We start from the raw sequence: 14,390 nt of genomic DNA, 5'->3' as shown, positions 1-14,390 counted from the left end.
ACATGCAGTTGTAGTTTTTGAGACAAGGTGAGACCAGAACTTTTGGAGAAGCAACGGTTGGCAGCTGTGACAAAACTGACTTTGTGGAGCAGGTTTCAGTCTTAAAACTCTATGGTCTAAAATATTGTTTAAATAAATATAAGCATAATTACTATGCCTAATAAATATAAGCATATTTATATATATATATATATATATATACACCTTTTGTCCAGTTGGGGCATTATATTGATGACTCTTGGGCACTTTTATGGACCTAGTGCTTCCTGACTTGCGTGTATCCAGAAACAGCTAAAAAACATCTCTTGAGAGATCCCCTTTTTTTGGCAAGTGTCTGACAAATATGCAGTGTGGATTGATATAGGGCAAGCAAGTTGCAATTAAAATAGCTTTTTGTTTTGGATTATACAGGCCTCATATTGCAAATATCAAGGTTGGAGGCAAAGGGATGGTTGTGGGGATAAGTGAACTTTTCCCTTACAAGGCAGCTGCCCTTTGTCATTGAGGAACACATTCCAAAATTCAGTAAGTCATCATTTAGTCAATAGGCAGTGGCAGAAAGCCTCAAATTTGAAATAATCTTGTTACAGGCCTGCTACACCAACATATCATGCTGGGCAAAAGAACTGCTTCTAGCTAAGCATAAATGGATCATAACATTAATGCAAGAGGGGACATGAAAGCTTCATTACTCTGGGTCAGGATTGGCATAGGCAAGGTCAGGACAGGGCTTTTGATCTGTCCAGGTCATTCCAGAGCACTGCCTGAGCAAAGGCACTGCAATGACGTCAGAGAAAAGTATCTTCATGCAGGGGTTATAGCTGAAGGATTGAGCTAAAGTAGTTAGAAACAGAAAATGGAAAGGGTTTGCATTTCAAAGCTGAGTCTGTGCTGCTCTGTAGATGTCCTGAAACTGATGAGATGAATCACAGGGAAGAAGAGCCTGGAATCTGCTCTTCCTCTGCAGGACAGGGAGAGGGTTTGCTGCCTCCTCCAAACTACTCCCTAGGGAGCTGTGTCCAGGGAAGATTTGCTATGTCTGGTCCTCTGCGTTCATCTCCCCTTAACAACGTGTTCTGCCTCTCCTGCAGGTTGCAAGAGCGTTCACTACGACCTTGTCTTCCTCTTGGACGCCTCCTCCAGCGTTGGAAAAGAAGATTTTGAGAAAGTTCGTCAGTGGGTGTCCAATTTGGTGGAAACCTTTGAGATTGGCCCAGACAAGACCCGAGTGGGGGTGGTGCGGTACAGCGACCGGCCGAGCACAGAGTTCGACCTGGGCAAGCACAGAACCCGTGAGGAGATCAAGGAGGCTGCACGACAGATCCAGTACTATGGGGGCAACACCAACACTGGAGATGCTCTCAGGTACATCACCACCTACAGTTTTTCCAAAGAAGCCGGTGGGAGACTTAGTGATCGAACTGTTAAAAAAGTGGCCATCCTTTTGACTGATGGAAGGAGCCAGGATTTTGTCTTGGATCCAGCCACTGCAGCCCATCAGGCTGGGATTAGGATTTTTGCTGTGGGTGTTGGAGAAGCCTTAAAAGAGGAACTTGATGAGATTGCTTCAGAGCCCAAGTCTGCTCACGTGTTTCATGTCTCTGATTACAACGCCATCGATAAAATTCGGGGGAAGCTGAGGAGGCGTCTCTGTGAGAGTAAGTAGAGCCTTCCTTTCTGCACAATTAGAATAGGTTCAGTTCATAGATGTGAATATTAGATATGCTAATTTCATGTAGATATGAAAAGGTATGATTGTTTTCTTTCATGCTTATTCTTCTTTATTTTCCTGTCTTCTATCCAATTCCACTCTGTAAGAGATCACTGTTCAAGGCCAGGTTGGGTGCAGCTTTGAGCAGCCTGATCTAGTGGAGTACTGCTTATGGCAGGGATTTGGAATTAGGTGATCTTTAAGGTCCCTTCCAGCCCAAAGTATTCTCTGATGTTGTGATTCTATGATTTTACTACAGGAGATGTGATGGATTTTTCTGGCAAGTCAGTATTAATTATAGGTCAGCTTCCAGAGTAATCCATGAATTCCCTTTTGGCTCTGATATAGTTCAAATACTTTATAATAATTTAGACTACTTAATATGAATAGTGACATCTTATTTATATCCAGATTTTGGTTTACTTTGTATAGGACCTTTTCCCCCCCTTATTTTCTGGCACTGTACCATGAAGAGAATGCTCTGGGTGCTGCTGGGGATGATCCTTAAGGAAGCAAAGGGATCTTTGTGCTTTTCTGCCCCTCAGCATCTCAACTCTACTAAATGGTGTTCTCTAGTGCTCTGGCTGCCAACAGCATAAGCATTGGTGATGTTTTGAATGACTTCTAATGGAGAAAAGTGTGGGGATTTGCACTGCATAAATGACCCTGATTTTCCAGTTCCTTGATGAAGAGGATGGGAAGGCATTGTGGCTGCTATCTCCCAGCACTTAAATAGGAGCAGCAATCACACAGCCTGTTCTTCCACCACTGATAAAGCACTCTCTTGTTCTTAGTGACTGCATGAAAGCTGCCTGGTTTTGCTGCTTTTTGCAGTGTTTGTTGTGATTACTGTGAACAGGCCATGATGTTATGAAGATCTGTTATTGCTTTCTGGAACCTCCCTTTGCAAAATAAAAAGCTCTGGGCTTATGTAGAGTCCTTAAAGAGTGACAAGTGCAAGCAGGCAGAGTCTAGTTGTCATTACCCAGCAATATCAAGATGTTTCTTCTTTTTTATCCTAAACATAAATGGATAATGGAGGGTGTAATCCCAATACAAATGGAAGTCATGGGGAATAATAACTGCAAGCTATGCAGACTGAAGGAGCTTGGTTTTTTTCTTTGAAAATCTTATGTAATCATACACACTGTGATGGTGTTCACAGGGGTCTTAGGATGAGGGAAGAGATGAGGATCTGACTCCATGTTTCAGAAGGCTTGATTTATTATTTTATGTTATATATTATATTAAAACTATACTAAAAGAATAGAAGAAAGGATTTTATCAGAAGGCTAGCTAAGAATAGAAAAGGAAGAATGATAACAAGAGCTTCTGTCTCGGACAGAGAGTCCAAGACAGCTGACTGTGATTGCCCATTAATTAGAAACAACCGCATGAGATAATCACAGATCCACCTGTTGCATTCCACAGCAGCAGATAATCATTGTTTATATTTTGTTCCTGAGGCCTCTCAGCTTCTCAGGAATAAAAATCCTAAGGAAAGGATTTTTCATAAAATGTGTCTGTGACATACACTCAACTGGGCTCTAGTAGAAAATGGCAAACCCTTCCAACTGGCACACTTGACCAACTCAACATCCTGTTGCAGCTGCTGAACACTAAAAGTGTGATTTTCCTTTGCAATTCTCTCTCTTTCCTTTTCCAAAGCAAGTATTTACTCTGCTTTTTACCTGGGACATCATTTGTTGCCTGCTCAAAAAAATATTTTACCTGCCTGTCAGAGTATAAAACCATCTATCTGTGGCTTTCTGAGCCCATCCTGTGTCCACACAGACCAGCATAACATTTCTCCTTGGATTGCAAAGGATCACTGGAGCATCCTTCATCCTGGATGACAGTCACTCCCCAGGTGTTTGCTTCCACCTGCACTGGTGAGCTCAGTGAGAAATGGGGGCTGTGCTCAGTTCAGCACACATCTCTGCTGCTCCTTCCTCCTGGGGGGAGGACTCCTCACACTCTTCCCCTGCTCTGGCATCAGCTCCTCCCTCCACGTGTCCACAGGTCCTGCCAGGAGTTTTCTCCACATGGGCTGGGTCACAGCCTCCTTTGGGCATCCCCCTGCTCCTGTGTGGTCCTGCAGGGGCTGCAGGGGAATCTCTGCTCCCCCAGGGGCTGCAGGGGCACAGCTGCTTCTCCATGGGCTGTGCAGGGGCTGCAGGGGAACCTCAGCTCTGGCACCTGGAACATCTCCTGGGCCTCCTTCTGTACTGGGGCTACTCCTCTCTCATGGTCCCACTTCTCACCTCTGACTGCACTTTCTCCTGCATTGTAACTTTTTACCCTTAAATCAAATTCTCCTGCATAGTGACTTTTTACCCTTTTACCCTTGAATTTTACCTTACAATCCCAGAGTCTTCCCTAAATTTTTTCTTCCTGCATTTAAGACAGGGAAGGTGTTCTTTAGCAGAATCAGTGTTATCATACTTATTTAATTTATTGCTTTGCATGCAGAAAGCTTTCAAGAGGCATGACGTCTAGATCAGGTCTAAAATCTATGAAAATATTGCTAAAACAGAGGAGGAGCTAATGAGAGCATGTCCAGCAGAAATATTCTATTGGAGATAATTTAATTTTTTTGTTACCTGCATTTTTGAGGTAGAAATGTTTTGGGGGGTGAGAGAATGGAGATGGAGAACAGCACCAAGAGATTTCTTGTGCATGTACCACTTTTAAATTCCATGTTAATGCAGCAGGGACAGGAAAGGAGTTCACTGTGATGGCAAAGCCTTCTACATGTTTAGAAGATCAAACTTTTAACAGTTGTTGCAGTTAACTTTCAGTGGTTTTAATGACAGCTCTGCATAAGACATGAACATACAAACCATGTATGGGTGGGTGGAAAACGTGACCAGGGCTCATGCCAAGCTGCTGTTTATTTTGTGCACATTCTGAGACAAAAGCATCTATTGCCACAGCCAGGCTCTGGTTTTAATAGACATAATCCTGTGTAAGCTCCAGGGAGACACATGAATCAAAGGGTGGAAATGGGAGGAAGATTTTTTTGTACTGACCACTGATGAGTCCTCCAGCCCTGGTGCTGCTACTGAAATGTGGAGGGTTGTGAAGTGCTGTGAATGCTGGATTTCATGCCAGCAGCTGTTCAGAATTGCTTGTCTCAGGTCTCCCTGGACATCTGGCCTAGACTGTCATTCATTTTGCTATATTTGACTGAATTTATTGCTAGGAAGATGTCATTGAGGGCATTAATGGCATTTTAGCTCTCATTTGATCTTGTGGCAGTAAGCATAGCATAATCAAAAAAAACCAACCCATGTCTGCTCAGTGGGAGCAGATCTCAGTTGTGGCAGGGGGAGATATTTTTGCCACACATCTCCATTACATTCTGGACTATAGTTGGCTGGCAAGGATGGATGATGCTTGCACCGGAAAGCAGGATAGACACACATTCTGCTAAAAATTCCAGAGATGCTACGTTTCCTAAATACAGTTCCTGCTTATATGTTGTAGGGATAACAACAGGCAGCTATGGAATACTTAAAAATATACTAGACCAAAGGACTGTCATCACATGAATCTCAGATACTTTGCAAACAGGAGGAGATGAGAATGAATTGTTTCAATAATGAGATGGTACCAATGGTTTGTCATTGATTTCTGTTGATTTAGTGAGGTCTGTGATAAGATATCAAAAGCAGTCACCTGTCCAGATGATTCAAAACATTTATATTTTTATTTTTACATGTCTTTGTTGACTTTGAGTAGGTATGAAGTGCACAAAATATGACATATGCTACCCCTATTCTGTTACTGATGATGAAGGGCTTCCAGCCTTCAAAGCAACACCCTGAACATCCATCAAAAAGATAGTCTGAAAGCTTCAGAAATGTCCTTTTTTGAGGTTGTCGTTGCCCAGGTTCATGATATATTCACAGAAGAACAGCAAGCTGTTTCTTTTTGGCCTTTAGTGCTAAAAATACCTCATGCACAGAGACCATGACAAAGGGCAGGCATCTGAATTGCCATCTCTTGACTGACACTTCCTAACAGACTTATCAGTACAGTCAAATCTCACAAAAGTACTGAAATATTGGAGCATATCAACACCTAAGGATATATTCCACATTCTGCTGCTTAAGAAGATGTCCAGTTTAAATGCAGGTACTAAGAATTTGACCATCACTTGAAAATCTAGTGGCTTTCAGATGGCATTGGAAGCCTGTTAAAAGCTCAGCAGACAACTGCTGCTTTTTAAAAAGCTGCATCTGGGCAGTGACCCAGCTGATGTCACCTCTGATATGTCCTGCTGCTTCTTGATGCTGCACTCCCTCAGCTGTCCTGGTGCCTTTCTGTTACATCTCCATCTTCCAGCAATCACTCGTGGCACAGACCACGGGATCACTCATCCTTTCATCACCACATTTGCTGGCTAATTGCAGCTTCCTCTGAAGGCATGAAAGGTCTGTGACAGAATTTCCAACTGATTTATCCTTTCCTTGAAACTAAAGGGAAAAAAAGACTTTTCGTGGATGTCAGGAGACAAAATGTTTTTATAGTGGTGATCTTCTGCCATTTAGTTGAGGGACTGTCTGGTATCTTTTGGCTCCTGGAAGCACAGCACAGATATTCAGATATTCTTTTTCTCTTACAGAACCTTTTATTTTCAAATGAAATGTCTGGAACTCTCAGATCTAATTTTCCATTTGGTCCAGTCATCCCCAGCTTAGAGAGAAAATGTTCCAGAGGTGGTGTCTGGCAGGCAGCTTTGAACTCTGTGGATGAGCTGTGGCTCCTGGTTGTCCCTCACTTTCTCCACAGATCATGCAGAAGTGATTGTTCTCCCAGGTCATAACTACAGCTCTGTTCTGGCACTGTGTAATCTCCACATCATTTAAATGTTGCATGTCCAAAGAAGGGCATCAAAGCTGGTGAAGGGTCTTTATTGTGAGTCCTTTGAGTGAGGCTGAGGGAGCTGGAACTGTTTATCCTGGAAGAAAGCAGCTGGCTTGGAATCTTATTGTTCTCTACAGTTCCCTGAAAGGATGATAAGTTCCTAGCTTTTATATTTGTCAGATCCTGTACTGCACTAATGTAGAACTGGACCCCATTTAGGGTGTTAGTAAGCTCTCTTCACATTTTGGTCAGACAAAACAATCCCTCCAGGCCTGACAGCCTCAGCCTCAGACCCCAAAAAGCATAAACAAAAGTGAATTGGCAGGAAGCAAACTGGGGGAATAAGACTTCATTACCTGAAGCTGTAACTGGATAATTAACCCCTCATATGCTAATAGATCAAACTTATATCACTCTGAAAAACTTGTGACCATTGTCCATCTTGGGTGGAGTCTGTGAGGCTTTTGCACTGCCTAAGGTGTATCTACTGAGGGCTTTTAATAAATATCTAATTTATTTCCTAACTCTGTCTAGCCTCTGTTCTACGTAGCCATTCCAAGGCACCACAGCCAGGTGGGGATTTGTCTCTTCTCTTGGGTAACAAGCAAGAAGACAAGAAGAAACAGCCTCAAGTTTCACCAGGGGAGGTTTAGATTGGATATTAAGAAAAATCTTTCACTGAAAGGATTGTCAAGCAATCTTTGAGGAAGAGGCTCTCCAGGGAAGTGTTGGAGTCACCATCCCTGGAGGTATTTAAGATACATGCAGGTCTCACCTGGGGACATGGTTTAGTGATGGACCTGGCAGTGCTGGGTTCATGGTTGGACTCAATGTTCTTAAGGGTTTTTTCCAGCCCAAAGAATTCCATGATGCTAAATAAATTCTTGTTTTGCTTGGTACTCTGAAATTAATGGGTTTATTCTGAGATTTATAACAATGCTGTTTTATGACCAGCCCCACTTCTAAAAAGGAAAATCTTATTCTTTCTAACTTCCTTCTCCCATCTGTCAGCACATGCATCTATGTGGCCCCACCATGAACTATAGCAGGAAGCCAATGAATATTTTTTGTTTCCTTTCCCAGATTAGTTTTTACTCAGATTTATTTCACCATGCTCTCCCAGGGGAGGAATTGGCACAAGGTGAGAGCAGCTAATAGGAGCAGAACACCTGGATTGTGTCCTTTGGTGCAGTGCTAGCTCATATCAGCTTGATGAACTTTAGTTATGGACTTCAGAAAATTGAGAAAAATCCTTCATATGCTCCCAAAGCAGACCTGAGCTGGTGTGCTCTGGTTTATGCTGTGCATAAAGTGGATTTCTGGGTGGGTTTTTCCCATTCAAACTCCACTTCTAGTCTTCTTGCTTCTCTTAAATAAACATCTTGCCTAACAAAAATATCCCACTGCAGATGGATCTCGTCAGGATCCTGTCCCATTTTCCTCAGCCAGGCTTTCCAGTACACACAATTGTTGCTGTTTTACTGCTGCTTCAGCTGCTGCTGGTTCAGGGAGGGATGGCAGAGCTCTCTCCTCACTCAGGCTGTGTCTGGCTGGCAGCATCCTGCTGGGGGCTGTTGGTGGGAGGGATGAGCAAGCTGCCACCACCTCCACTTAGACACAGCCTGTCTGTCAGTGCCTCCAGGCAGCACTTTGATATTTCTGTGCACTTGGGTAGCTTTTCTCCTCCAGAATGGATGTTAGCTCCGTTAGAGTTTCAGAGAGTGATTTATTGATTTATTTTCATTCCCTTGTACGTTGGAAAAAGCAATGTCTTAGACACTGCCTTCAGGTGATGAGGGCATTTCAGCATCTGTGGCCTGATTTCTTCTTTTTGCTGAGGGACAAAAGATATGAATCCAAAAGTCATCCAAAATTCAGAGTTTTAGAAATAAGTCTGGGACAGAAAATGGTTTTACTTATTTTCTTTGATGCATTTTGTGAGAAAAGGAGTCTATTCCATACCTGCAACTTCATACAGACCACTTGGATTGTTAATATGGGACTCTGAAGACAGGAATATAATAAAATGAGGAATATAATAAAATTAAACCTTTTGCACTTGCCTTTCTTATCTCTATGTTCTTTCTTTAGCAGTTACAGACAAATAATAGCATCATAAACCACAGGCAATCACTTTATGTAAAAGAGTGAATCTCTGGACTGCCAACAACATCTTGTCTGAAATCACAAAATCTGTCTGGATGATAACATCTCCCTTAAATTGTAATAGGTTTTCTTGCATTTCAGACAAGAAAGCTCTCTGAACACTGTCTGATGTACAGTAAAAATAATTGTAAAGACAAAGATTAAAGTAAGTCCCAGATTTAGAAAGAAATATTGAGAAAATCAGGAAAAACTTGGGTCTCAAAGCCCTATGAAAAAGCAATGTGCTATGGAAGCCATTTCTAAATAATATAGAAGTGAAGGAGAAATACAGAAATAGGAACAGGCAAAAAGCTGAAACATATTCTTATATGCTGGAAGTATCTTGTTTTTCATCCCTGTCTGCAGCCCATATTGATTTTGCAGGAGCTGTGGATGCTCAGGACTTTCAATATTCAGCTGTGGAGCCCAAAACTTCTCCAGCTGCAGTCAGGAGGAGTTTTCTGTCCAAATGATGGAGTAAAAAAAAAAAAAAAATTTACCCCAAATGATGAGGTAAAAGAGACAGCTCATCCATGGGGCAGCACTGTCCCTCCTGGTGGGGCTGCTGAGGAATGCTCAGCAGAAGGAACAGCCTCTGAAGATGCCAATGCTCAGCAGGAGACAAGGGCAAGGCACTTAAAAACCTCTGAGGCTTTAGGTTTAGTTACAGGCTTTTCTGTCCAAGAAAAACAAAGCAATGAGGAGAAAACCCTTGGCATGTGGCCCTCACAAGTCTTAAATACTTTAAATTTCAGCAGATTTGTGCAGTCAGGCTTTTCTTCCTCCTTCATTTACAACCCCTAAACTGACCTCACACTGAAAGGACACCAGTTACTTAAAGTCTTAGTGTTCTAAGCCTGCTTTGGGGTTAATTTTTATGCTTTATGTGACTTTTCACATGAAAATCTAATGGTAAGTCCCAGCACAATCTATAAATGGAATAGACCATTGCCTGCTGTGGTCAGGTGCACCTGCAAATTAAAGATTTCCTCTGCTCTCCCTCAATTGAGTTCTATTTAGGATAGGGAAATTCTGGTGGTGCTATGGAGATTAATTCCCAGTTCTCCTGATGAACCTGTTAGAATTAATGGAAAATTATAGAAAAGGTTGAATCTGTATCAGAGCATGCAATGTAATAAAGTCATAAGATTTTATACTTCTAAAAACCAGTGGGTTCCCTGAAATCCCCAGCTTCTTATAAAATGAATATTTCTGTAAAACCATTATAGCAATGGTGATCTTGGGCTGTCAGGGTTGATTTTTTTTTTTTTTTCTTTTGCTCCTGGCTCCATAAATTCCAGCCTCAAAGTATTGTGAGGAGTAACTGCAATGGGAGCTGCAGATCCTGTGATTCAGCCTAATGAGGGAGTCTGTAGGTACCATGGCAGATTCTGATTTCATAGAAGGATGAAGTGTTTGCTGGTAATGGGCTGCCCGTGTCACCTGGGAAAAGGTTTGGCACAAAAACTGAGCTTTCTCTTCAAATAAATTAACCAGAAAATTTGTGACTTTTCAAGGTGTTGAATCAAGTGCATCACCTGATAATTAAAATTATTTTGGAAACAATTTCACAGGCAGAACAGAACTATAAGACAAATTATAACACAAAACCATGTTCAGAGCTAGATAAGATGCAACATTAACACCTGGAACAAAATGGGCAGGACCACCTATTTTTAAGAACTGCTTCCAGTTCTGTGTTCAGCTGAGCTTTCTTTAGAAGCCTGTGTTATTTATTTCTGTGAGCAAAGCAAAGCTGGGCATTTAAGTTTTAATGGCTTAATTTGAAGCTCTAGGTAGATCATAAAATCATAGACTGGCCTTGGAAGGGATCATCTCATTCAAATCCCCTTGTCATGGACAAAGACACTTCCCACCAGACCAGGCTGCTCAGGACTCCATCCAACCTGGCCTTGAACACTTCCAGGGATGGGACATTGGTTGAACAGATCTGTGATATCTGTAAACCTTGAAATTTTGCAACAGAGAGATTCATGCTATTGCTAGAGTTCAAACTCAAGTGATAGAATGATTTCCTTTCTTATCCTTTGGCAATATGAAGTTGTGCATCCTTTCTCCTGTGGAAGTTTGTAAATGCTGCTGAATTTCAACTGTTTTTTTCTTTTTTTCTTTAAATAAACCAACCCAACAAACAGAACTGAATTCTAATGTGCCAGTCAGTTGAGAATATTTCTTGCTCAGTGGTAGAGCTGCAGTGTGGTTTAACTGGTGGGCTATTTTTGTTAGTAAATTGTAGGTTAGTGATTCAATCCCATCAAGTTCCCTACAAGTTATACCCAAATACCAAATACCTTTTCAAATCAGTTAGCTTGTTTATGATGCAAAACAAAAGCAGTGGGAGTGCTCTGACACCTTGGAGAACTGCTTTTTTGATAAAGTGCTAATTAACTTCTTTAAAATGCAATTAAGAAATTGTTGCAAGCTCTGCTCTATTCGTGTACTTTAAAATGCTGAAGAATAGTTCTCAGTTCTGCATAAAATGCTTTTTGGCATGCTGGATACTTTGGGAACTGTGAGTACTGCTGCTAATCCTGGCCAGAAGTAGGGAAGGTACCTTTCAAGTGAGGTAGCTCAGTTGGACAAGGTGATTTCTGTCACTTGCTGCCCTTGTCTTTTAAACTGCAGGGTCATAGGACATCAGATTCCTAAACTCCATTAATTTCTTTATGGATTAGTCAGTTTGGTTATAAATTCATCTGTACTCTAGGAAACAAAGGAATTTATATATAAAATGCACATACATGCATATATGTTTGGGTATGTGCATAAGGCATATGTTTGTTTCTATATGTATAAACTCTGAAAAATAAACCTGTGTCCTTTCAGCCTGAAGTATCAGCATTTATTACAGTGAAGTAAATAAAGCTATAAGATGTTAAAGCTCTAGAGAAGATGAAACACAGGACATTTTTACTGCAGAATACACACAATCAACCCAATCCACCACCTCTGGGTGGGACTTCACTGCCATAGGAATCTCTGTGCTTTGTTCCTCCAGGGTTTTACAGCAAGATGGATAGAATATATTAGTTCTATCTACATATTAGTTCTACATCTACTGTAGAAATCTCTGATTTGGCACTGAAGATGCAACATCTCTGCCAGAGGCTGCAATTCTAATATGACACAGGTGGGATGGTGCAGCAGAATTTTAGTCTCTAGTGCTAAAGCTTTGTGGCAAATGACTGTAATAGCTTAGATCAAAGGGTGTTCCTGAGCTGAAGACTGAGGCTGGATCAGAACTGAAAGCCATAAATAGAATTAAACAATTTTGTATCTTTATATTCAGGTATCTTTGGTAGGATTCATATCATCTAACTGCAGTAGGATGAAAATTGTCTGTGCTCTTTTGATAGTCAGTGGAAAGGAGTAGACATCTCAAGAGAATGTTTCATCCTCTTTGAGGATGACTGTTTGAGACAGGTGACATGATTCAACCTCTGAGTACCTCTTTCTTTTCACTCACTTTTGAGAGAGCTTATATAACTTTCTCATTGGATTCTTCGCTTTGACAGCCAACAGCAAAAGAGTTGAACCTTTCCCTGCAACATTCTGGGAATACAATAATGTTTGTTTCCTTGTGCCAGTAAATTCAGACTGCTGGAATTTATATTACTGATGGATATTCAGGCCAGTGTTGCAAGCTGAGGTGAATGTGCTGCAATTGTCACCCAGCTCCCTGATGCTGCAGGGTTTGTGCAGTTGAAGGAGACAATGTCAGTTTAGAGAGCTGTTACCAAGTATGTTTAGGGTCAAACATAATTTATTTAGGGTTACCATATGTTTAGGGTCAAACATAATTTATTTAATCCCTAAGGGTCTACTCCTGTGAAAAGAATGGTTTCCTCTCCCTCATCTTTGGTTTCTGCCTAAATCTTTGATAAATTGGTCCTTGAAGTTAACTGTGCTGTGATATTACCTGCTGCAGTCTGTTGACTCATTTAAAGCAAGATAATACTTTGAAAAACAAATAATGACTGCAATACAATTAAGAGTAACAGAGACAGCTTTTTAAATGCTATTATTGAAAGATACCTTTGTTGCTAATAGCTTTGTTGTTGTTGTTGTTAATTGAAGCGTGAATCCACTTGTGCTTAATGATCTTTCCAGTTCTCACTGTAACAGTCAGACCCAAACCAGACTGTGCTTTACTGGAACCAAAATGGGAAGGATGCCAGCTCAGACCAGCTTGAATGTAAATCAAATCCATGTTTCTGGTGCATCCTGGTTGTCTTCCCATAGAGACAAGCTAAAAAATTCACTTGGAGGACCTGGTGAACAAACCCAGTGGAAAAACTGCAGTGATAAATTCATCCTGCTATGAATGGCATTGAAAAGCTGACTTGAAGCCAGTGGAGTTCTGAGTATGGGTTAAGGTAATTAAACAATCTTTCTTATCAGATTATTATCTGATAGAAAAAACAGAAATGGCTTTAAACTGAAAGAGATTGAATCTAGATTAGATAGAAGGAAGAAATACCTTGAGGGTGGTGAGGCACTGGAACAAGTTCCAATGGACCAGGACTTTGGTGTAGCAGAAGCTGTCCCTGCCCATGGGAGGTTTGGAGCTGAATAATCATTTATGTTCCTTCCAAACCAAACCATTCTATGACTCTATGATTTATTCAAACTTTCATTGAATTCACTCTGAGTGCCTTTTGCAGAAGTGTCCATGTAAATGGCACCTCTGCAGTAGAGTGCTGGTTTTGGCTGGGATGGAGTTAATTTTTTTCACAGTGGCTGGTATGGAGATATGTTTTACATTTCTACTGAACACAGCATTGAAAATGTAGAGATGTTTTTATTATTGTTGAGCAGGGCTTGTCTGATGGAATACAGAATGCCTTGTCTCAAATATTTTGACTTGTATAGAAACATAGCATACATAAGGATCATGTTAGAGAAGGGATGTGCTCAGGACTAACAATCCTTCAGGGGCTGAAATGATCCAGAGCAGCCTTTGAGTCACAGATTCCTGAAGGTGTCAGAGCTCTCTGGTGCAGCACACTGATCAGGCACTTTGGAAAGGTCACTTTGGGGTCTAGATTAGGAAACTGAATGTCCCCTTTTTTTGTCATTTCCTGACACCATATTTCCCTATATATTTTGGCAGTGTCCAGCCCCAAGAGTTTTGCAAGAGGGCAGATGTTGGCCATAATGTTCCTTCCCCAGTCAAGCTTATTGACAACCTGCAATCACCACTCCCACTCCAGGGAAATAATCCCACTTCTACACCTGTGGCTCTATTGGAGCTCACGGCTCTAGTTAAAAGGGCAAGAGGGTATTAAAATAGAAGGAAATCATCATTATTCTTGCTAGGATATGAGTCTTGTTTGAATTGTGAGTGTATAATACTCACAAAATAAAATGTACTGGGAAATTTACTGTGTTAGTTTATTCAGGGATGTATCTGCTAACTGTTCCTCCAAGCTATCAGAGCTCTGTGCTGGAATAGTGAATCATGCATGTTGATTTTTGACAAAGTTGTTTAAGGACAAGTGTAACATTTACAGAGCCGCAAATCTTTCAAAATTCAACATAATTTACACTGGCTGTTCTGATTTCTATTAGCAAGCATAGAAGCAGATGCCTGTCTAATTTACCTGCCTGATAAACTGTTCTTGTAGTGACCTTAATAATA

General features: G+C 41.2%; 1 protein-coding gene across 1 annotated transcript in view; it reads left to right on the top strand.

The window, feature by feature from the left end:
* Positions 1–14,390, top strand: part of COL22A1 (collagen type XXII alpha 1 chain) — a 203,374-nt gene that overhangs the window by 3,213 nt on the left and 185,771 nt on the right. Inside the window, exon 2 of the mRNA XM_058812385.1 lies at positions 1,092–1,658. Within this exon, the coding sequence (XP_058668368.1) occupies positions 1,092–1,658 (567 nt within the window). The remainder of the gene's footprint in view (positions 1–1,091; positions 1,659–14,390) is intronic.

This window comes from Ammospiza caudacuta, chromosome 1 (genome assembly GCF_027887145.1).
Source record: "Ammospiza caudacuta isolate bAmmCau1 chromosome 1, bAmmCau1.pri, whole genome shotgun sequence".
Taxonomy (NCBI): domain Eukaryota; kingdom Metazoa; phylum Chordata; class Aves; order Passeriformes; family Passerellidae; genus Ammospiza; species Ammospiza caudacuta.
The sequence above is the reverse complement of the archived record's forward strand: the minus strand, read 5'-3'. Positions and strand labels throughout refer to the sequence as shown.